Below are 25,449 nucleotides of genomic sequence, written 5' to 3' on the forward strand. Positions count from 1 at the left end.
TAGTTCCAATCGGCAGAGAGCACAGATGAAATTAAACCGAAGACGGGTACAGACGGTACAGTTCAACTTAAGCCGAAGACGAGTCAAGTTCGGTCGGTCAACTTAAGACGTAAGACGAAAAGACGGTTCGCGGGCTAGATTAAGACGAGTCGCGAACAAGTTAAAGACGAGACGACCAAAACTTGTAATAAGACGAAGACGTGACATATCGAAGACGTTTCGAGTAATTAAAACTAGAGTTAAAGACGAAATTCAGTACCGTAGTGAGAAACTTGTTAATTAAGAAGTAATTAGGATCTTCTCAATACTGAGTTTGTACTGTATAATTGTGGCTTTGTAAATAGATGTAAATAATTCAAAAGAGTTTAATTATTACAAATCCAACAAAGTCACGGAGAAAAAGACGAAAGGCCAGGTAATCGAATCATACCTCTTGACGATCGATTATCCAAGCCTACATATATTTCGTCAAGGTATTGATATCGTAATATGCTCAAAGCCTTCATTCTGTATAGTTTCTGCAAGACAACTGTGATCGTTGTTATTACTTATTGTATATATTTTCCAAGAAAGTGATTGCCCTTGTCATACATCTCAAAATTCTGAGTAACGCAGGAAAACATTTGATACGTACCTGTAAAATTTAAGATTCACACTCAAATACACAGTTACATTGAATAATTTCATTGTGTTTCCAACAGAACACCATCAATCATCAAAAAATTTCAGCCAAACCAGCAAAATCCATTATTGTTACATGGTGAGTGTAGAAACTCTTTCTCGATTTTTCTATAGAATTTAAGTTCCTATTCTTTCCGAGATAAGCTTTAACGGGACAGAATGATGTTTTTATTTTTGGATTCTGCTCATTTCAAAATTTAAACTGAAAATTTGAAGTAATATTGATTTTTTTGCCTAAGATTTATTATTTATATCCAGATTTTTCAATGGATATGATGAATAAATGAATCAAAATCTAAGAAGTATAGACAATCCTGGAAAGGACTATTCGAAAACAATTTTGAAGGCAATAACAGTGTTGATTATACAAGGATATTCAACTCATGTAAGATCTAAACTCTAGCTATTACAATATATTACAATTATATTGCAATATACGTTACTATTCACAATTCACAACGTTCCTCTTCAAATATTCTCTTTGAAAAACATGTTTTAATGCTCTGGTGTATTTTTGATGTGTTTTTGTAGGAGTTAAGTTTTTGATGAAATTATTTTGTATCATTTTAGCTCCATATACTGTCTTGTCATTTTGCGATTTCTTTGAGATAAGCTTCTTTTATTTCCTTCCTTAAGATTTTTCCAGATGCATTCTTAGGTATAGAATCAACCACTGCTATACCACCCTTCAGCTGCTTATATCTCGCTACTTTTTCGTTTACAAATTCATTAAGCTTTTCCACATTCAATTCTTCTCCTGCAACAACGTAAGCTCTGGGAACTTCACCAGAAGTCCTATGTGGAATTCCTATCACTGCAGCATCTGCTATCCCAGGATAAGAACGTATGACAGCCTCCAGTTCTGCTGGTGCTACTTGGTTCCCTTTAACTTTTATCAGTTCTTTTAAACGGTCTGCGATAAAGAAGAATCCATCTTCGTTATAATATCCCAGATCTCCCGATCTCAACCAGTTATTTTCAGTTATAGTATTTTTGGTCTCTTCCGGTAAGTTATGATATGATTTCATCACTTGTGGTCCTTTGATTAATAGTTCTCCTATTGTATTTGGTCCTAATGCTGTTAGGTTGGGATCTTCCGGATTGACGACCTTCATAAGTGTGTTAGGTAGAGGTCTTCCGATCGAACCTCTGTATGATTCCATTTTCTCCATGATGCTAGGGTAGAGATAGGAAGCTGAACAAGCTGATTCTGTCATGCCATATCCTGACAATTTATAGCATTATTATAATTTTGGATTGATAAGGGGCAAACATTTGTAAATATAAAGAATTTCACATAATTTCCAGACAGATATTTAGAACTAAGGGCTATCTATTCTTCCCAAAACAAACGTCATGAAATATTCGTATGAACAAATATTTGTTTAGTGCATTTAAAATGAAGGAAGTACCAAATTATATTGTCACCATTTTTCACCAAGATACGACTGATCTTACCTTGCAAGAAATGTATTTTATTTCCAAATTTATCTATAAAAGCTCTTTCGTCAGATGCTGAAAATGGCGCTCCACCACTCAAAATAGCACTGACACATTCTAGGTATTCTTTCTTGACCGCTTCATGGTATGTTAGCATCAGCACTGAAAAAATTGATTGATTCAATTAGCATCATCTGTCCTGAACAAACATATGAATATGCAGTTTTTCTACAATACTATTTCAGTTCCAAAAAAAATATGTATCATTAGGAATGCGATAAAATGTTATTTAGATTGAACTGATATTGCTAATTAGTTTATTTTTCCTCAATTCCTGAAATTAGTCTTCAAAACATTACGGGATTGTGATGTCAGTTTTTTTGTAAAACTTGAGCTGTAGCGTCAAGTACCTTCTTTTGTTTCAATATTGGGCGTTCTGCCGAAAATATTTGCAAACATTGTCTATAATCTTATATATTTCTTTCTCAATTCAAAATTATAACTGACTGCCAGTATGGTTTTAGAGAAGTTAGGTCTACAGAAACAGCGACATTCTCTTTTTTTGTTTATGTATATAAAAAATTAGACGGATGCATGTTGCTGGTTTTTTTTTGACATGTCAGGAGTGCTTGATGTACGTATTGTACACTGTATTGAAAGAAAATTATATAATTTAGATTAAAATTGGATACATTTTTCTTAAATAATTTCGACAATTTTGCGTCGGGAAAATATAGTATGAAAAGTAAGATGTATTATATTAAATATTATATTATATATTTATTTATTATAATTAGTTTTCACTTGGTTCTGTGCTGCGACCGTTAATATTTTTTCTCTTCATAAATTTCACCTGGAATTTTGATAATATTTGTTAAAGATACATACCTCAGTCGCGGTTTGAGCGAGGAATTTTGGGGTCTACATAATTTGTTGATAGAAAAATGTTTTGATTTATAATGGATATGCAATTATAAACAAACTTATCCTATAATAATAGAACAAGTCCAATTTTCCATTGGTTGTCACATGATTATTTTAAATGATATAATGGACATTGGGTTTCATGTTGGAATACGAAGAGTTTTATAATTTCTGGTGGTATATCTATGAAATCTAAAAAACAAAATTAATGGCCTTCATTTCACAGCTCATTCACAGAATAGAATCATTCATTGATCCCTTCCGAAATAAGAGAAATTGCCATTAGTTTTGTTCTGAATTATGTATAAGAAAAAAATTAACAAAAAAAGACTGGAGAAAAGCTGACAATATTGATGACTAAATTATTTTATAAAAATCCATTTTATATTGGAATAAAATAATATATTTTATGGAATTTCCACATTTTATTGACACGACTGCTTTCAATTTCTACCTAATTTTCAAATGTACAAAAAGAAGCTCTTCCTGAAACGCCATGATTAAATATTCTGCAAAGTTTGGAAAGTTTTAGTTTCCCATCCCGATGAGTATTATAAATCATTCCATGTGTTCGCGTATTGCGAATTTCAGCACTAACAAAATTAATATTATTTTCGAAATAAGCCTTTATTATAACTTTGTGTCCCAAGGGAAATTATCCGAATCTGCCTTTTCTATCCCTTAATCTTTATTAACCATTTTGAATGGATGGCAAGATAATGATAACTGTAACACTGAAAGGAATCTATGTTTATACTGCAGCTTCGGGATTCAAAGATTAGACCCAACAATAAAATCCCCAGTGTCTCAACAAACCGGATTCACTGTCATTTACTTTTCAACCTCCAATAACGAATCAAATATCATTGTTGCATTGTATGATTGCTAGAATTTGTTGATTCTTTGTTTTTCAATGATTTTTCAACGTTGAAAATTTATGGAAACACGTCGAAAATAAATACCTTAGGTTTCACGATTTCGAATTATATTTTTTAAAAAACTAGAATTGACCATAAAGTAATTTCAACTTACCTAATGGTGGGACTATATATAATATTGTGCTCTTATTATCTTTTAGGGTAGTGATGAACAATTCTGGACTGAAGTTGCGCATTGCTATCATTTTACCTCCTACTAGACTTGAACCGTAAATAATTGCTTGCCCAAATATGTGATAATAAGGTAGGATGGTTGGGAGTATCTCCTGATGAGTTCCTGTAAAATAAATATATAATTTGAATATATCAGGTGGTACAACGAAAACTAAACACCTCGATTTTCCGACTTCGAAATGAAAATTTGAGTAATCGCTCAAACCGACGACTTCTGATTCTAGGGGGAACAATTTTTCCGCTTTTTTCATCCTCGTATCTTTAACCTCGTAACAGGAGTGAGCACAACCCCTTGATTTTGAATAGGGATGAGGGGTGTTGCGATAACTAACTTCGAAGATCGTATCAAGTACTATCTGCCCCTTAAATTTCTCTTCAAAATATCCACCGATAATGAAATAACAGCGAAAATAGTGAAAGAGGCAATGCGCAATTTATCTCGAGAATAATATTCTTATTCGATACATTTCAAAGGTAATTAGTAGTAGGTGAGTACTCTTTAACTATTTTACCTGTCATTTCATTATCGATGCAAATTTTGAAGCGGAATTTTAGGATCAGATACTACTTTATAAGATCTTCAAAATTAGGTATCGTAACACCTCTTTCTACTCAAAATCAAGAGGTTGTACTCACGCTTGTTATGGGGTTGCAGTTACAGGGATGCGAAGAGCGAAAAAGTTGTTCCCCCTCGAATCAGAAATTGACGGGTCCGAGCGATTTTCCACATTTTCATTTTAAAGTCGAGGTGTTAAGTTTTCGTTGGACCACGCTGTAAAAAGTATTGCAACAATTGATAGAAATAACTATAGAAATGTAATTAGAACATTTTTTCTATGAGACAAGATGAAACTCTTCTTCGTACAAGAAGTATTCTATTTGCAAAACATAAAATATATGAAAAGTATAATAAAAACGTAAAATTATATTAAAATTGCAAATCTTAATGTCGACCTGAGGCTCGATCTTTGATATTAAGGGTTAGTTTTCAAGTTTGAAATTAAATTCAACCATAGATTTATAGATTGATAGTCAATAATAGGATAATTTTTTCACTAAGCATATTTTTAAATTTATCTCAGGTGAAAAGGTAGGGTATTGTTGTGTTCCCCAATTGCCCTTTTTTTACTCCTAACGGTTGATAGTTATAGCCTGGCCAATCTGAAAAACTGTATAAAATCATCATAAATGAAACAATTAGCGATAATCAAAGGTATTAAATATGTAATCATCGTCATTTCTCATCGTTTGTTCTAGAACACATGATTTTCAAGATATTCCAGAATGAATGATATCAAATCAATGAAAAATTCCACTAAAAACACCTTAATAATTATACCTGAACAAGAAAATTCCTTGAACACAGCTAATGCTATGTTTTCGCGCTTTTTTTTGTTCAATCAAAGTCATAGATAATTCACTTCCTCCTAAGAGTCATGCAAAACAAGATTGTTTTCACGACTGATACATAATTAGTGATTTGAAATTAGAACTTGATTGAAGAATGTAAGTTATTCATTACTTAATGAAGAGCAATTTGATTTTTGACTGCATTTCATTTCATCAATTGATATGAAATGATAGATAGATAGATAACTGTCATTTATTACGGAGCAAACGGTCATCGACCTTGGGTCCTTCAGCCTATTCTTGCAGATAAATTATTTTCACATTTCTGGTAGTAGGTAATAAAAAAAAACTTTTTTCGGCAACCGTCCGGGAAGTGCTCACTTCCCAGACGCTTTTCCTCTGAGAAAGTAGCATTTCCCGGCCTAGTCCGGAAAGTACGCACTTCCCGGACTAGGCCGGAAAAGAATCATAGAATCCATAGCAATCGAGATAACGGCTGACAGTTCATATGAAATTAATTGTCAAAAATTTGCATGTTTTTTTATCGCAATCGTAATAAAATATGGAAAGCAGCAGCGATAGTGTTATTTTACATGGTTGCCGAAAATGGTAATTTACGTAACAAGTCCGGAAAATAGGTTTTTTTTTGGACGAATAGACAAAATTCCAGGACGAGCGTAAGCGAGTCCTGGAAGTCTGTGAGTCCAAAAAAACCATTTTCGGGCGTGTTGCGTACGATATTTTTTCGGCTACCATGTAAAATAACACTATCGCTGCTGCTTTTCATATTTTATTGCGATTGCGATCAAAAAACATACAAATTTTTGACAACTAATTTCATATGAACTGTCAGCCGTTATCTCGGTTTCTATGAATTCTATGATTCTTTTCCGGCCTAGTCCGGGAAGTACGTACTTTCCGGACTAGGCCGGGAAATGCTACTTTCTCAGAGAAAAAGCGTCCGGGAAGTGAGCACTTCCCGGACGGTTGCCGAAAAAATATTGTACGCAACACGCCCGAAAATGGTTTTTTTGGACTCACAGACTTCCAGGACGAGCGTAAGCGAATTTTGTCTATTCGTCCAAAAAAACCCTATTTTCCGGATTGTTACGTAAATTACTATTTTCATATTAAATTCTAAATAAGTATATTGAGAAAGGTCTTTATTGGGTGTTTTCTTGAGGAGTTGTGGTTATTATCATCTTCGTAGAGAGCTAATACATCGTCTTGCTTTCTGAATTTTTCAACAAATCTGGTTGATAGTTTATTTAGTCTGAAATAGTCTGGATCATATTGGTTCAATCTTAGAGGTTGAAGAGAGTAAGACGTTTGGTGGATTGTGGATTTATCAGGTGCCTCATTATTGTAATGGTGATTTATGCTTTTTCTATATTTCTCAATGATGGTTATAGAACGATTTTTCTTAAATACCCTACTACCCTAAAGAATAAAATACTATCTGTCATCCGAATCAATTGAAATAATCTAATATTCTAATTTCTCAGCCAAGTTTTTTTTTTTAACGGCGAGGAATCTTATTATTATCTCACTTGATTTTCATATTTGCATTATCTTAATAGTAAATAGGTACCTGAGGCCTCCTTTTGGAAATCATTGTCACAAAAGCAGGTTTGTAATGCGGACGAAATGATATTCTTGTGAGTGAGCTCGACACCTTTTGGTAGACCAGTTGTGCCACTTGAGTATGGCATTAGAACAACATCGTCAGGTTGACCAAGAATTATTTCTGGATAATCAACTTTGCCATCAATAAATTCTTCAATATTGATTGTACTTTCGGGAATGCTTTGATCTCTCTGAAAAATTCTACCATGATGATATTAATTCGTCTAAAGCAATTTTTAGGTTTTCATATTCCTACCTCAGTTTTGACTACCAAGACTGGTATTTTTCTTCTAGCAATTCTAAGAGCTTTCCGGATATTTGGGTGTATTACAACTTCGGTAATTATTGCTTTTGCTCCAGAATCTTGGATCTGACGTGATATTTCTTCTGCAAATAATAAAAGTGATGCTTCAAGGAATCAAAGAAATATACTGCTCTTCAAAAAATAGGGAACTAAAGAAAAAATTGACATATATTGACATTTTGAAATCATTGTAATGGCAGTAAGAGAAAACCGCAAAAACTGCCTATGTGTTTTTATGCACTCAGTTACATATACACATTTTGGAACCTTATATACGGGTGTTGTTCAAAAAATTTAAAGTTTCCTAATTTTTGAAGAGCAGTATACCTATATAAATGTTAGGTCTCAAGTGAAGAATTGCTTCAGTTCGTAACCCACTGTATAGAGAATGACTAGACTTGAAAATTCTTTATGCAGTATCAAAAGTCAAGAAATTGAATTGCCCATAGTCCATCGAATGTTTTGAATGAATTTTTATCTGCAAGTTTCAAAAAACTGGCTCAGAAGTAATGTCAAGAGCTTATTTTAGTTCTTCTTAAAAAGTTTTAATAATTTATTTTTGAAGGCTTCTAGTGATGGCAGCATTTTTGGCATAGTACCATTTGTGTCATCAAAATTCCACATTTGAAATCATTATTTTGAGCAATCGATACCTACTCATTGGGCAATCTTAGGTAAAACAGATTTTCCAATAGGATGGAATGATACAATTTGAAACATTTAAATTGACAACATTGTTTCTTTTTAATTTCTTTTTTTGTTCGGTTGTCATTTGATCATGGAAAGATGAACGATTCAATAATGTTTAGAAAATGTTAAATTTTTTATCAAAATCTGTGGTCATTCTTGTATACTGAGAAAAATTTGAAAAGAATTCCTGGAAAACATTATCCAGAAATGGATTATGTACTTATAACCGAAATAATATTTGTTTTTTCATTTCAAGATCCTTCAATAATCCAGCTAGTGTCTTCACATGTCCCCATAATGAGCAAAAATTCTCCTATGAATCCTTTGATTTTCCTAGTTTACCCCAAGAACAGCTAGTAGCTAGTAGCTAGGCAGTGTTTAAAGTCAATAGTTTCATTTTCGCTTCAAATCATTCACAACATAACATACGAAGGATTTTGGACGATTCGGTGGCTACATATAGTTTATAAATAAACATATAGAGCTTTGCAAATGAATACATATGCCCAATGTTACCTGATGTGAATGCAGAACTCACAGGAGAAACAATGAGATTGGCTTTCATTATACCCAAGTTGATAATGGGGAATTCAGGAATGTTACGAAGTATTATGGCAACCACGTCACCATCTTTTAATTTCAAACGCTTTCGGAGCGATTTTCCTAATGTTGTACTCTTGTCCCTCAGCTGTCCAAAGGTGTACTTTTTCTTCGTTTCGGCACATTCCTGAAAAATTATGTGCTTAAAATTGTACTTATAATAAGGTCTTAACGAAAACAAAAAAAAAGAATTAATACTGATTTGTATCCTGTATATTAAGACCTTAAAGGCTTCTCAAATTAAATTATGAGAAATTAGAATTTTTTTGCGGTCTAAATGAAAACAATAAATAGAATTAATACTGATTGGTACGTTGTAGATCTAGACCTAGAGGTTTGGAGTTTTTCCAAAATTCACTTAAGGGAAATTCGAATAGTTAAAACTTCATTTCGTTGACATTTTCACGAGTCGAGGTAATTTGTGTTGAAAGATGAAAATACGTATAAAAATGAAATTTACAATAAAAATAGTGTAAAATTTGCAGTGTTTTTATCAATGAGTTTGAATTGAATTTCTGCGTACCTAATTGGTGGGTGCACAATGAAGACGGATAGAAAAGACCTCGATTGCAGGTGGGAAGTAGATGAAAGAATTTTATTTGAAATGTATGTTATTTCCGTTCTTTGGTGTCTCTAGTATTCTTCAGCTGCAACAGTTATCTTTTAGCTTCCAAGTCAGTTTACTTCGGTTATCCTCCCACATGAATCTGCTAGGAAGTTTCGGCTCTTTTTCATGTACAGGGTGTCCCAAAACCGATGCTCACTGAGAGCATCTTGAGAATTATGAGAGTTAGAGCAAAAATATTCAAAGACTCTTATCTCTTTTTTCGAAATATATAATAAGATATCAATCGAAAAGCAGATTTTAGATATCTCAATTCGTTCTTGAGTTACAGGGCATTTCGGAAAAATGTCTGTTTTAAATATTTCGCCATATCTTGGTTTCTGCTAGGGATATTCAAAAAGTTGTAAAATATTTTTTCTCTAATTCTGTGGTTATTCCTTTCATTCTTCCACATCTTGTAGAACAAAATCGTGCGAGAATATATCAGAAACGCACAGTTTTCATGGTTATATTTTATTATTCTATGTTGGTACTCCGAACTTTCCGCCACGGCTTTATCTGTCAATTCATCAATTTGCCTTAAAGAAATCAGTTCTGCCAACCAACATTTTTCAATGCAAAAATCACTAAAATATATTTATGGAAATATTTCATTAATTTCAATGAAAATGCAATGAATTAGAGAAAATAATGTATAATACTCGTACAGAAGGCTCATTCTACCACTCGTTCATTCCAAAACTCGCCACTTCGTGGCTCGTTTTTGAATTTTGAACTCGTGGAAGAATATCAATGCCTTCTGCACTTGTATTATAAATAACTATTCAGTGATTTTTATGGTTTATTTGATACTCATAACAGATCATAGGAATTTACCACCGTTTTAGAGATAAGGAAGAGAATTGGTGTATGGGACACCTAATATTTTTTTAACCCCTTTTTTATAGCCGCTGATTTGACGAGAAGTATTCCGTTACTTGTTTTTCAAAAATACCACCCGTTTAAAAAATATTGTGTTATATATGAATAAATATTTTTCCGATTTAAAAACACCAACACTAAGACTGTTATTAATTTCTATGATCTTTTATGAGTAACATATAAACCATAAAAATCATTGAAAAAAATTGTTAAGAATTTTTCGATTATCTCGAAGAGAAACAAAGATATAACGAAATATTTGAAAGTCATTTTCCAGAAACACCCTGTAACTCCAGAACAAAGCACAATATTTACGATCTGATTTCTGATATTTCGAAAAAAGGGGTCGGGGATCCTTGAAGATTATAGTTTGCGAGATGCTCTCAGTGCGCATCGAATTTGGGACATCCTGGTCTTGATTATATGATCGAAATTATTAACACAACACAAGAAATTTCGTTTCAATGGCCAAATATTGAGCTATCTTTATATGTATATAATATATTTTATATTCTTTTGAAATTTCTCATGGTTTTGGTCATACAATCAAAACAAAACTTAGCGCGACACTTGAAATTGTCATTTTATATTCAAACTCAAATTTCCATCTCGATGGAATATGTAGTTTTGAAATTATGGAATATAACAAGATATTTTTGGACGATTCTATCACTAAATTTTTGAAATTATTCAATTAATCATATTCTCATAAGAAATTTCGTGGATAGATATTTCTACTCACTATTGCGATAAAATTTTCGAATTTGTTTTGATACTGCGTCAAAAATTCTGGAAGAGTAACGTTTGGCACAATAAGATCAGACTGACCCGAATTAACCACATATTCGCTGGAGATGTTATTCACCAAATTTCTTCTGCATAGTTTTTTCAGATTTGGCGTAGATAATTTTTTTTTAACACAACGTAACACGAACATAACTTTTCGTTCAAGTCACGAATGAGAGTGAATCTTTGTTAAAGGTTATCTAGGGTCCATTTATGTATTGAAAAGGCATAGGCGTATCGTAGGAATAGATAATACTTCAGACATTTTAGATATTTATTCTTAATTTCCTATAATAAACCTGAAGATACTAAGGTATAAGTATAAACTATTCCAAATTGAAAACGTTGAAGATAAATAAAGATTCCTTGCATAATCTGCAATCAATGTTTATGTTTAATAAACTATTATTATTATTATTATAAGGGTTTGGGTATTTCAGTTGAGTTCGCGTATTCTCCTTGCGTCTTCTACTGCTATAACAAAATGTTTCTCTCAGGTGTTTCCTTATTTGTATTATCTGATATTTTTATGAAGTATTTACTCATTTCTATCGGAAATGTATCCATGGATTCTCAGTACCTTTAATGATGAAAAATCGTAGTATTTTCTTTTTAACGAGGTTAAGTACATATATCACATCGTGGGTTTAATCAATCAGCAATAGATTCATCCGTTAAATAACTATCCACGTAACTATCATAATTACACAAAGTTTATATACATGGAATTTGGCTTGCAATCGATTGAAATCAGTATTGTGCTCTTCAGTTCGAAAATTCGATCCGATTTCAAACAATAAAAAACAATGCAGGAAATAGTCACGTGAAGTCAATAGCTTTATGAAGGTTGTTCATTCATGCACCAATTGCTCCCTCGGAGATCACATCACATAGGTATATCTATGGGTGCAATTGGTGTCTTGAAATAACTAGCTCAAAAGCATTCGACTTCAAGTACTTAATTATGCTTCACTACTTTTTTTTATATCCTGATCGGAGCTTGAAATAGTTATGTTTGTTTTATATTGAATTCTCAACACAGTGAGATGTTTTGTCACCGAAATATAAGTTTTTTTCGAGATTTTGTTTGAATATTTTTTTCTAGGAAGGAAGATGACGCTGTAAAAATGAAATTTTGCATATGCCTGAAATTTTTTACAAATTCCAAGGTGAATTATGTCCATTATTCGACCGTGGCATTCGAGATCAGAACTTACTCAGAATATTTCAAGTTTCTAGGTTTTTCGTTCAGGAGTTTTCGTGTTTACGCCTGGTAGCCGGATATACGTTATCGTCTGAGACTATTTCCGACCGAAAATTGGAGAATATAGATATAAAATGATAGATCGATCTGTTGGAGGAACGAGTGCTTAAACATCATGTTGAAGAATTGATAACTTATACGGTGATGATGAACATAATTTCTCATCTCAATTATTTTAGGAGTTTGAAATTTTACAAGACTATTCGGATTTGAATCAAAACTTCGAACTATTCTGTGAGATGAGGGGAAAGACCGAACTATTGAAGAAGTATTGCATTTTTTTATTTTGAGATTCAATATCCTCTTATCTAAGACACTCATCATATCACCTCAGTTTTATCATCGTCTGTATTGAGAGTACATTTCATCTGGAAAGTCTTTTTTTATGAATTTTGATAACATTCCTGATAAGATTCAGAAAAATACAAATTTTATAATAGTGTTAATAATTTCATTCTGAATGCGAAATATCTCGAAAAGTCAAAAAACATGTATCTACCTAAACGAGTATTATTATTATTATTGCAAGGTAAAGAGTTGAGGCCAAGCCTATAAACTCACATATATTATTATATTATAATTTTAAATTTTATATTATTATATTATAATTTTAAAGCATATTTAGCAGTAGTACGATAGTTCCTTTGTTCCGAAATTCGATTAATATTTCAAAAAAGAATATCATAATTGAGAATTGCTGTATTCTTTGACGAATATTTTGATAGATTTTTAATGCTTCTTTGTTTTCTGACCCATTCCACTGAATGTCTGTTCGATCATTCCTATAAATATGTAGTTACATATTTGTATCTTACATTGAAGAATAAATATTATTATTTATCGTAGGCGTATCTGATGTTGTTCAGGATTTCACCATTGACCTTTCTATCTTGCAGTCATTTAAAGCTTCAACAAAATGGTGGAATATTTCGGTCTACACTAATTGGTAGTTAATCATAATTTGAACACAAATACAAGGTTCAAGTGTCTATTAGATGTTACTGGAGAACTGAGCCTATTCTAATTCCGAAAGTTTGGTTTATGATATTATTCGATATCCTCTACTAAGCTCAAAAATTATGCAACATTAATAACTTCCGGTTATACAGGGACTGGGAATAGTAAAAAAAAATTTTTTTTTTTGATATGATCAATAATTATTTGCAATTCTGAGCGGCTCTGTTTCAACTGCATTATTCCGAATAGTTTTCAAAATATCAATTAAAAAACTGCCAAAATGAAAATATGTTCAGTCAGTATTTCGTTCATTATGCTTATTCGCAATTGCCTGAGTATTCAGATTTTCGAAGTGCTACTTTTGAATACAAGAGGTATCATCACAGGGTGATTCAAATATTGTATTGAAAATTGTGGAAAAGTGTGTCTCTAAATTTTGTTTCCCAAATGAGAACCCTATTTTTCAATTCTTGCTTTAGATTCTGCAAGGAGAAGTAATAATATTTTATCAGAATAACGCTCCTTATTCCGATATTTTTGAATTATTTGAGGTTTTCTTGATTCATGTTGTAGTTCATCAAATCTTCATTAGAATTGTCTCTGTGATAAGAAAAAGTTGATGATTGGAAGAAGAAAATTTAAGGGTTTTGACCTAGCAAAATCATTATGAAATAGTATTCTTATTTTTCCTGGCAAAATCTAACGCAAGTTATTTTATTTCTGAGTGTTATACTTGAAGTAGTTGTTATTTCTATTCTGGTAACACTTTCGCCATTCGAGTTATGACAAAAAGTAAGTTTAATATTGGATATTGACCGAATGAGTCTATTCACGCTTGAAAAAAACTTGGAAATAAAAAAAATATTTCCAAAGTGGCAAATCTTCTATCAAGACATTTACTTTGAAAATTTAACTGAAATCAAATGCCTGAAGGAAATCACTACAATAACTGATATATTCAACAGAGAGGAACATCATTCAACACATAGAAAATACCCCACATAGGCCCTATTTGGGACATAGCGAATACTCAATAATAATTGTATTAGTGTAAGATACGAAATATGTTATATTCGATTATATAAAAAATACATAAATCAAAAGGCTGAAGGACCATAGGTCGAAGGCCATCTGTTTGTTTATAAGCAATAAAATACTGCTACTACTAGTACTACTACTATTCATTGGTTTTTTATTTTTTGCCAATTTAAAATGCAAATTTGAAATGTCCACCCTTTATATATACGTGTGGAAATTTTCTGTGTTGTTATTTTCCCTAAGATAGAGGAAATAATCCTCTGTATAAAATTTTCAGTGTTATCGTAAATAAACCCTTGACTATCGGTTTCGCGATAACCATGGGGGGGTCACTCTCTTCTGATTATCTATTTTTTGTTGTTTTGCTCAATAATTATCTGCAAAAATTGGAACTGGGAGATTTTTTGTTTATAAACATCACATTTGGAATGGAAATTTGTAACTTCTTCCTAATTCTTTCATTCGAAATAACGAGGAACCAACAATGTTACAGGATCGCTATACTAATTACAGCTCTTGAACAAACTTCGTGTGGTGGAGGTCAACAATTGATGTTATCACATTTCCATGCACAAATTGAATGTAAATGTTTATTGAATGATGAGCACATCCGCCGTTTATTTTACTCTACTTATCGATTTTCTACAGCATTATCTGTGATGTTGTTTTTTTTTTGTTAATGACATTTTATATACATAATCAATTTGAACATATGCTTGGGGATATACGAGAATATGAAAATATTCTAACTGATACAAATGCAAAATTACTTGACGAAACCATAGTACCTATTCGAACAATTACTTGCATTGTAGGTAATAAGTATATTTGTGGAAATCAAATTTCCTTTCATAAAAAAACATTAAAAAAATTGTGTTATTTTTAATCAATTCAAGATGAATTTACGTCAAGTAGAGAACCAAACAAACAAACATTTAGACCACAATTGCAAAAATAAATGAATAAATATTTGAATTTTTTATTTCCGAGAAGACCATATGGAAAAAAAATATTTTCAGTCTTCTGCAAGTTTTGATAATTAAATAAACAGAAAAAAACAAAAGAGTACAATTTATCATAGTTAGGTATTTAATTGAACAAAATTATATTTACTTTTTGGTATTTATGTATAAGTATTTATTTCGGAATAAAACATATTTTTCCAGGAAACCCTTTGTCGGATTTCAGGGAAAGGAAGAGACACCTGAATGTAGGAAAAACGGTTACCGGTTGATTTCAAATGTTAGTTTTGTCTTTCTAGACCTTAATGTCCTTGAGTAGAAAAGATGGTCTCTGGCTAACGCTGGTTATTGGGTGTTCTAAGTAGACAGAGCGATTAAAGCTACAAATGTAATTTTTATCATAACTTTTGAACCAGGAAGATATTTGAATAATTTTTTCGCTACTTCGCAGCTAAAATTGCTATTATTCGTTGACCGTTAGAATTTTTAATTTTTTGGGGTATCCGCTCAGCTATTTTGCTCGTACAATGTTTTATGTTTATTATTTCGCTATTTTCATAAGACTTATAAGGTAAACGCATATAATATCAGGCAAACCATAAAATACTTATAATTGAGTACAGGTTCCAAACGTTCTGGCTCCTGTTTAACCTACATGTGTAGTAAAAACCTTCAACTGGATCTTCGATCTTGTTTTCATCGATCTCATGACTTCGTCTGTACTTTATCCATAGTTGATGGTTTGTTCGTCTTGTGAAGCATAAATACGTGCTATTTCACCTTGAATATAGGAAGGAGACAAATTGATCTGATAGATGCCAAGTTGTTGAATTAATGCACCAGGGAGCGTCTAGATATTTGGTTTCACCCTCAGGGTAATCAACATAGTTCATTTCTCTATTTGCCAATTGCCTTACTTGTCATTACGAGTAGAGCATTCATCAAAAAGGAACAAAGCAACCCATATCAACTTTGTAGGGTTAGATACTGACTGCATCCCCCTTCAGAGCAGCGAGACTTGATGAATATAATAATAAATTAATATTCCAATGAAAATAATGAAAATAGAAAAATTCTTTGTGCGAAACAGCTAAGCGGAGATGTTTTCCACCTAGTCATGTAACTCGTAAGTAAAGATGATAAATACCCTCGAAAACTCAAAAAACAAGTAAGAATAGCATTTTCAGCTGCAAAATAGCGAAAAAACTATTCAACTATATTCCTTGGTGCCAAAATTATGAAAATAGTACATTTGTAGCTTTTTTCGCTATGTCTACTTTGAACACCGTATAACCTGAAAGAAAGAAGACCAGAGTCTTCTGATCAGCTTTTTTTATTAACAACTTAAAGGTCTACAAAAAACAATACTAATATCTGAAATTAACAGGTAACCATTTTTCATAAAATCAGCTGCATGGTCCTTCATTCATGCATCATGCAGGTGTCTCTCAAATGCTCGGAGTTTGTTGGCCGCATTTATAAAGAGGAAAAAAACCTCCCAATTCACATTTATTCAAAATTTGCTAAGTCTTTCTGAAAAAAGAGGGGCAGCTGAGGTCGTCTTAGATATCGGAGTTCAAAATTAAAAATAAATCAATGAAGATAATGTGAGTTTACAAACAAAGCTTTTTTGTTTCTTTTGGTCCAGATTTTTGGCAAATCTTGCCTAACCCGTTGATACGTTCAACTTCTACTTCCTATACAACAACACATTGTATCGCGAACATCAATTTCTTATTGACATAAAACTGATATTTTTTTGCCAAAATGAGTATAAGCTGGTCATTGTAATAAAGGCCAATGATTTTTTCCAGCAATTATTTACTTTTAGATACAATAGTAATATAGAAGTTTAGAGTGTTCAATCATTGCAATTAGAAGGTGTTCTTTTATCGTTGATGTTTAATGAGAAGGTATATTTTGATTAAGTGATTTTCATTGGTGAGAGTTTAAGTGCCTCAGTATGCGGAACAAACGTAGTGTTGTTTACTTCGCAACTTGTTTTTGATGATATTTGAATCTTGTGTGTTTAATTGTTGTTTGAAATAAGTATTCTCTTTATGAAAGTAATTTTGTTGAAAAAATATACCTAAATTAATCTTGGTTATTCAAAAACTTGATTCGACTGTATATTGTGTAGAAGGTATAAAATAATCATAAATTTCCATCTTCTGAATTTTGGAAATTTTCGCAGGTTTGCAATTTATTTCGAGTGATTTTTATAGTAATAACCTAATCTTATTTTTTGCTCTAGTTGTGGAGAATTTCATGATTATTTTTGAAGCTGTGAACTAGAGCTAGAGCTAGAGCTGTGAAAGTTAGAGTTTTTTATAAGTTTTTCTCTCATAGTATCTACACTTCACAAGATATTCAACTGAAATTTGGCTTAAATATTATCATTAATAGTGACATGCCAATTTCGATAGCAAATCTACAGGGTGATATTTTCTCTGGATCACTGTCCACTGTTTTCATCCAGAACAAAAAATAGTGTTCTAGAGAAAAACTTTAACATACTGTATCTCGAAACAAATGAGAATCGTAGAACATATGAGTTTTTTAAATTATTTTCACGTGTACATTACGCTCCTGGAGTTTGGCCCATTCCTCTCGACTCACCCTGTGTAAGCAACTAACGCGTATGGAATATCCCAGAATATAACTAGAACTTTAGAAGAAATTTTATTCGTGAAGTATGATTCGTAACTTTCATCAGATATTGGTCATATTGGTCAAATCGGAAGATCTTTCAAGAACATATGAATATCAGATAAATCATACATCAGACATTTCTCACACAACATTTGCTAATAATATAAAGGATTTGGGTCGAATTTCCTTCAAAGGGTATAAAGATAATAAAGGGTATAAAGATAATATATTATTTCCCATTTTTCAGAATTGGAGGATATGGAACTTTTCAACACCTTCACCTTGTTGGTAAGCACCTCCTTCCTTTTAATATGGTTTTGGCTGAAAAACAACTACAATTTCTGGAAAAAACGCAATATTGAAAGTAGTCATTACGAATATTTCTGGGGCAGCATGAAAGAAGTTTTCCTACAAAAAGACACTTTCTCAGATAGCACCAGAAAGATATACAGAGAGTTCAAAGATAAAGGTGCTAGGCATGGTGGACTGTTTTTTCTGTGGGTCCCACTGTATATGCCTATCGACATAGAAATAGTGAAATCCATCATACAAGTAGACTTTCAGCATTTTGTAAACAGAGGAATTTATGTTAATGAAAAAGCCGATCCTTTGAGCGCTCACTTGTTCAGTTTGCAAGGAAAGAAATGGAAGCTTCTGAGGAATAAGTTAACCCCAACTTTCACATCTGGAAAAATTAGAATGATGTTCGAAACTCTGGTGGACTGCACGAAAGGTCTTGAAAAATTAATGGATAAAGAAATGGGAAAATCAGTGGATATCAAAGACATTCTAGGTGAGGTTGACTCATTCAAACCTACTATTTCAAAAAACTTTATGATCACTAACGTATGCCGTGAATAAACTAACCTCACAAGTCACAGTGGGCTTGTTTTTTCTACGAGAAAGAGAAGTATTGGAAGGTTCTAATGTTAAATGTAGTATGGGTTGATTTTTTCACCCCTTCATGATAGAACTTCTGAATTGAAAATAGTAATACTTTATTAGTGTTAGCTAACTTCCAAACTTCATTTTTCCAATTGTTCCATATAGAAGATATTCAATAAAATCATTTTTCCACATTTTTGAGAGGTCAAATTCAAACTTGAAGGAAAACATTTTCAGAAGAATACAATAACCTATTCTTTTTGTTTCGTTTCTGTTGAATTTATTTTCAGTTTATCAGTATTGTTGCAATATTTTTTTTGCAACCTCGCTCATTATTGTAGGTGTTCTATTTCAATGTTATTTTGTTCATTGTATGAGTTGTACTCGTATATCAATTGTTAATAGAACTAATAGAGTTCTCACCTGAAAATTATCAGTTGGATTATGTCTACCTTCTATTGAGCGAGTCAAATGTGTATTCCGAGGTCAAAAGTATGGCCAACTTGCTTATTTCAAACGTAAAACTATCTTGAGTAGGTAGTTTTCGAATAATTCGCCGTTAAAAAATAATTGACGAATGCCAATAAGTAACTGAATTTCTCAAGAACACACTGTACAACATTAGATCTGTACTAAGAAATCGGTTATCAAGAAAATATTCACTGTTTCTTTGTAGGTGAAATAATAATTATTTATTTGATATACAACTTTATAAGGCGATCAAATAAAACTGTCGAAATTTTATTTAAAAAAAATTCTGCAAATTGATTTTGCTCTGTTATTTTCAATAATTAACCCTTGGAACCGGTAGAAAAAAATAATCATTCCTGAAATTTTCAGTTATGTAACGTACAGAATTTGAAAATTCAATTAAAAAAGCAAATCGAAGAATCAACCCAACATAATTAAAAAAACATTTCTCTAAACGAATCTACATGCCATCATGAGATTCGAAATATATATTGCTATGATGATACTATACTATGCAATATTTTTTAGTTTAACTATCTAGCACTTGGAGTTCTTTCAACTAATATGAATTTTTTAAATTTTTATTCGGATTTCGGAATTAATGACCCATCTGGAGGCTATTCGTTAAAATTATGTTAAATTGATAATTTTAAATTTTTTTCGTCAAAATATTCCGCGCTAAAAGAGAACAATGAGTTCAGCTCATCATTTCATTTTATAACAAAAAAATTCTATAATACTCTTGAAAAAAATATCAATGCATTTTGCAATTGTATTATAAATAAATATTTTATTCAAGGAAGATTCACAACGGATGTGATAGGAAGTTGTGCTTTTGGATTGAATTGCAATAGTTTGGAGGACCCCAAAAGTGAATTCAGAGTAAGAGGAAAATCTCTCTTCGAAAAAGAATTAGGACGAAGCATCAAAGATGCAATACTTTTTCTTCTTCCAAATCTTATGAAGAAACTGAACATGAAAATGATACCAGAAGATATTAGCAACTTTTTCATGACTGTCGTTAAAGACACTGTCGAATATAGAGAGAAAAATAATATATCCAGGAAGGATTTCATGGACTTACTAATACAACTGAAAAATAAGGGGAAATTGGTGGATGACGATCAGATTGGTACTGAACAAATCACAGAGGCGGAGAACTACATAACACTCGATGAAATTTGCGCTCAAGCTTTCATCTTTTTCGAGGCTGGGTTCGAAACTTCTTCCACCGCCATGACTTTTTGTTTGTATGAATTGGCCAAGAATAAGGAGATTCAGAAGAAAGCAAGGGAAGAAATGAGAATTGTCTTGAGTAGACATGAAGGAAAGCTCACATATGATGCCGCAATGGAAATGCATTATGTTGAACAAGTTATCAATGGTGAGTTATTTAATTGAAAATATTTTCCTTTTGATTTCAAAAAGGTTTATACATGATTGTTCCAACGGTTTCAATGAAAAATTTTAGTCATCGCAATCATAAAAGAATATATTTTTCTTTATTGTACAAAAACTCGCTTTAATAATCATTTCATGGTATACAGGGGTGATTCAAACATATGATTGCCTCAAAGATAACTCCCACTGGGCACAGGTACCTTGATATAATGTTGTTAAATGGTTGGGTAAGCAAACATTTCGCGGAAAATAACGTTTATTTGCTCGAAGTATTATATCAATATTGAACGTTGTTTTTGAACGTACAAATACGGTTTTATTGATTCTTCTTTGAATTTCAAGGTTCACTTAGAAAATTTGCGTTTGAAATTAAAGTCGAGGAATAATATCCTCCAAAAATTAGCAGGATCTTCATGGGGTGCTGATGCCAACACTCTTCGTACAGCAGCTTTGGCCTTGGTTTTTTCTGCTGCTGAATACTGTTGTTCTGTTTGGTTTAATAGTGCTCATGTTCATAAAATTGATGCACAGCTTAATGTTTCTATGAGAATTATTAGTGGGACTATTAGATCGACTCCTTTAGTTTGGTTACCGGTGCTATCACATATAGGTCCACCTCATATTCGTAGACAGGTTGCAGTCAAGAAATCTTGGGATAAATTTCATTTCTATCCGAACTCATTTCCTATTTTATCCTATTTCCCAGATTCTAGAACTGCTAGATTGAAATCACGCAAACCTTTATGGACTAACACCTTCCTTGAATTCAATGAAAGCGACAAGGAAATTTGGCGTTCGGGATGGACTTCTTCTAACGTTTTCAACAAAAGTCTTATTGTTGATCCCTCAGAGAAAGTTCTAGGTTTCAATCTTCCTAGGAAAATTTGGTGTATTTTGAATAGACTTAGAACTGGTCATGGTCGTTGTAATAGTACCCTCTTCAAATGGTGTTCTATTGATAGCCCACTATGTGAGTGTGGTGTAGAAGAGACCATTGACCACTTGGTGAATGATTGTCCGATTTATAAATTTCATGATGGTTTCCAAGCTATCCATTCAGTTTCAGATTCTTTTTTAGAATGGGTAGTTAACTTCAAATCGATATAATGAAAACTAATATTTAGTACTCCTTTCTGCTTCTTTTCTTTTTGTTTTAGGATCCAATTGGAAATTATAGAGTCGTCAACCGAAAAGAGAGGATAAAGGAAATTTTGTTTTGGTTGAAGAGGAAGTCCTTCAATATAAATTATGTCAGCTTATTCTGTAAACGTTTACACCAACCAGTCACTACACCGATACGGGGAGACAGAGTTTTTGCTGAGGTTTTTATCTGTTCTCTTGTATCATACGTTGAAATGTATGATGCCCCGTTACATTTCCTCTGCTAATACTGAGATTCATCGACATATGCTTGATTGTTTGAAATTAATATTTTGTATTTGCTCTTTCTCAAAAGAATATATATATATATATTGTGATATCAACACAAAAGTTGATAAGTATTTTACATAACAAAAAATGAACGTATGAATTATTCTGGTTATATTTCTGATACATTCTGAATATTCCGAATACAATCTTTGGTGAGAAGTACTCGATCCAAGCTAATTTATTGAAGGATTTTCGTTTTTTCATTTTGAAATCAGTGATAGAATCGTCAGTTTGGCACTCAGTGATATCCGACAAAGAAACCTTCTATTTCTTTAGCGGAAGACTTTGCCTGAAGTAAAAAAACTTGAAGCTTACAGCACGCGGTGCTCCTAAAGGGTCACCTATCCAAGTCCTAACCGAGCTCTGCGCTTCTTGACTTCAGTATTGTAACATGAATTGATAATTTCATTGTGTTATGGGTAACTATGCTGGAATAGGAAAGAGTTACTACAAATGTATGTATAATAAAGTGAACTATCACCTGAGTAAATGTGTAAATGTTTGGACATAAATAAATATAAAGAAATATCATTCTTGTACTTCCAGGTTACTCAAAATAGCTGTATCATTGATCTCATAACAAACATAACAGCAATTCAAATTTTGTTCAAGGTGGTTCACGTAAGTGGGTCACTTTGAGCAAAATTAATATATTTCATGAGCTATCGAAATATGTTATCGGAAGAACTCCACCAGAAAAGTTTCACCAGAATCATAGAATATTCAAGCAGAACATAGAAAAATTGAGTCAATCATTGACGTTAAGTCAGAAGATTTTGAACCATCGTTAATTCATGTGCCAGTCACAACCGTGTATATACAGATAAACAGTTCACAAGTCCACAAGGGGATAATTGACGCATGAATGAACAATTGCTTTGAAACTCCTGGATTCACGCCAGTGGTTTCTTCTTTTTATTTGAATTGTAACTGCGCTATTTGGCAGAATGAGGAGTATAAAAATGTATTCATATTCTACCAGAAAATTTTGTTTGTCCCCAAAAAACTGAATAATCTTATACGCTTTTTTCTTTGAACATTATTAATTCATAGAATTTAAAATTTTTCACGACCTCTACTCATATGATTTTTTTTTTTTCAGAAACATTAAGAAAATATCCTCCTGGACCAATATTGAATCGCATTTGTACAAAGGAATACAAAGTCCCAAACACAGACATCGTATTGGAGAAAGGTATAAGGGTTATGATTCCTGTAATGGGAATACATAGAGATCCGGAACATTACCCAGATCCAGAAAAATTCGATCCAGAAAGGTTTTCAGAAGAGAACAAAAGAAATATAAAGCCATTTACATTTCTTCCATTTGGTGAAGGACCTCGTGTCTGCATTGGTTAGTAGAATCAAGTTGACATTGATATGATCATATTGGAGAAATCCAGCGTCGAGTTACAATCTGCGACCTAGTAACCTCTGAAGATGCTTACCGCAGTAGTAAGCGAAAAGTTAGGTGAAAAACCAACTAGATCACGTCTGAAAAGCTCGGCATTTTGAAATTCTATCGAACAATCTAGCAGTGAAAGCCTTCAATATTATGTGAAATTGAACACTTTCAAAATATTTTTCAACTGAGGATATTAAGCGCGTGAAGAGAAATTATAATAATATTTCAACCTTAGATAAACTCTGAAGTACATATTTCTGTTTGATCCTATTCAGTTCAAAAATAACCTTTTGCAAAAATTTATCAAAACTGATCTTTTGAAAAAATAGAATATTGAGTACAAAGTGAGAAATTCATGAATTGTCTTCCTAACAAAGACTATCAGTTAGTTCTCCAACTAGAAATTATTATTTCATTACTCATTCGAAGAGCGTTGAACGATCTTAGTTACGTTCTGATTTTTCGACGTGTAGAATCAAATTTACCACGCAACGTGAAATAGTGAAGCGACCGTTTCAGGCGCCTCTATTTGAGGCCCGGCCATTCGGCACAGTTTGGTGGCCGCCTTTTCATATTTCATCCTTGATTCTTAAAAAAAACATCAGGTTGTTCCGCTCCACTGCGTTTGTCAACATTCTCTGCAATAAAATCTACAAACCGCTTTTATTAAGCCGCCTGTATAATAAATAACACATGGCAACCCAACCAATACAAACAGAATTCCCTATTACTCTCATTGAAAGAGGGATAAAATCGTAATGTATTTCACAAAGTCGAAAAACATTTCTACCTCTGCTTTTGAATTATTTGAAAGCCGATGATTACACATTCAACATATGGAAAATTCCTACGATTTTGCTTTTGAAACTAGTTACTGTTAATTGCTATGCTTAATTACTCGTGGTTATGAGGGGGTCATGTTGTTGGAGCTTTTTAAACAGGAGGGCCGAAAAATTCGGCGCTTCAGTCACCAAATTACTCGCGCCGGCCCTGAATTTCAATGTTTTCCTTCATTTTTCCAATGTAAATTTTTTTCAGAAATTAATTAGGTTTTATATGATGTTCTAGGTGTGAGATTCGGCATGATGCAGGCAAAAGTTGGACTAACAGCTCTCCTCTTGAATTATGACTTCGACATGAGCGAAGATACAAAAGAGCCCCTTGAATTCGATCCTAGATCATTCATTTTATTGACTAAAGGGGGTATTTGGTTGAAGTATCGTCGTACTGAAAATAAGTACACTGAGTTATGATTGTGATGTCTTCGATGATGATTTTTTTATTAGTTCAAATTAATCGTGTCATAAAATTTCTCATTTATACTACTTAGTTCATTTTTATATCTAGTTCATCTTTTTTCTTCAAAGTAATTTTTCGAAAAAAAAACAAGCCCTCAAATAATTTCCACGAATATTACAGCATAAAGATTAATTTGAGTATATTGAATATGAATTACATAGGCGTACAACTTTGCTTCCGCCGAAACTCGAGGCTTTATTGTGAAAACTTGTTAAACATTTATGATTCAAAGTATTGTCCATCGCTTGCCACTACTTTCTCTCATCTTTCGGGCAGCGTACGAATCCCGCGTTGAAAAAACTAGTCATCTTTTGAAGCGATCCACGAAACGATCCAATTTTTTACTTCTTCATGAAACCGGAAGTGCTGGTCAGTCAGGCCGTGTGCCATTGGATCGAAACAAGGACTTCTTATTTCAGAGCTTCCAAGTATATCTTGACCACTTTCGCAACATGGGGTCGAGCATTGTCATGCTGTAAAATCTCTTGTTGTATTGCGAGCGTTTGTCTTTCAACGCATTAATTGCGTTCGAAAACGACCTCCCTGTGATTGTTTCAGTCGGTTCTAACAACTCATAATACACTACGCCGAGCTGGTCCCATCAAATACTGAGCATGACCTTGAAACCGCGAATATTCGGTTTGGCCATCTACGTGGAAGCATGGCCGAAATATCACCATGATTT

At 32.6% G+C, this 25,449-nt stretch overlaps 2 protein-coding genes across 3 annotated transcripts; one reads left to right on the forward strand and one right to left on the reverse strand.

The window, feature by feature from the left end:
• The first annotated feature begins 667 nt into the window (after positions 1-667).
• On the forward strand, positions 668-24,933 carry LOC123688754 (probable cytochrome P450 6a14). Of its 2 annotated transcripts, none has more exons than XM_045627407.1 (5): positions 668-760; positions 18,120-18,665; positions 20,028-20,612; positions 23,163-23,414; positions 24,534-24,933. In XM_045627407.1, exons 2-5 carry the CDS (start codon positions 18,131-18,133, stop codon positions 24,716-24,718), a joined length of 1,557 nt encoding a protein of 518 aa, XP_045483363.1. In that variant the 5' UTR covers positions 668-760; positions 18,120-18,130; the 3' UTR covers positions 24,719-24,933. The 2 variants fall into 2 exon arrangements, with proteins under 2 accessions (XP_045483363.1, XP_045483362.1); XM_045627406.1 differs by lacking the exon at positions 668-760 and adding an exon at positions 16,991-17,133.
• On the reverse strand, positions 704-11,150 carry LOC123673872 (4-coumarate--CoA ligase 3-like). Its single transcript, XM_045608602.1, has 7 exons — positions 10,956-11,150; positions 8,644-8,950; positions 7,390-7,520; positions 7,099-7,324; positions 4,078-4,260; positions 2,140-2,283; positions 704-1,906 (listed from the first exon to the last, which is right to left on the reverse strand). The coding sequence occupies exons 1-7, from the start codon at positions 11,148-11,150 to the stop codon at positions 1,269-1,271; spliced, it is 1,824 nt and encodes a 607-aa protein (XP_045464558.1). The 3' UTR covers positions 704-1,268.
• Positions 24,934-25,449: the final 516 nt, after the last annotated feature.

Source organism: Harmonia axyridis, chromosome 1 (genome assembly GCF_914767665.1).
Source record: "Harmonia axyridis chromosome 1, icHarAxyr1.1, whole genome shotgun sequence".
In the NCBI taxonomy this organism is placed as follows: domain Eukaryota; kingdom Metazoa; phylum Arthropoda; class Insecta; order Coleoptera; family Coccinellidae; genus Harmonia; species Harmonia axyridis.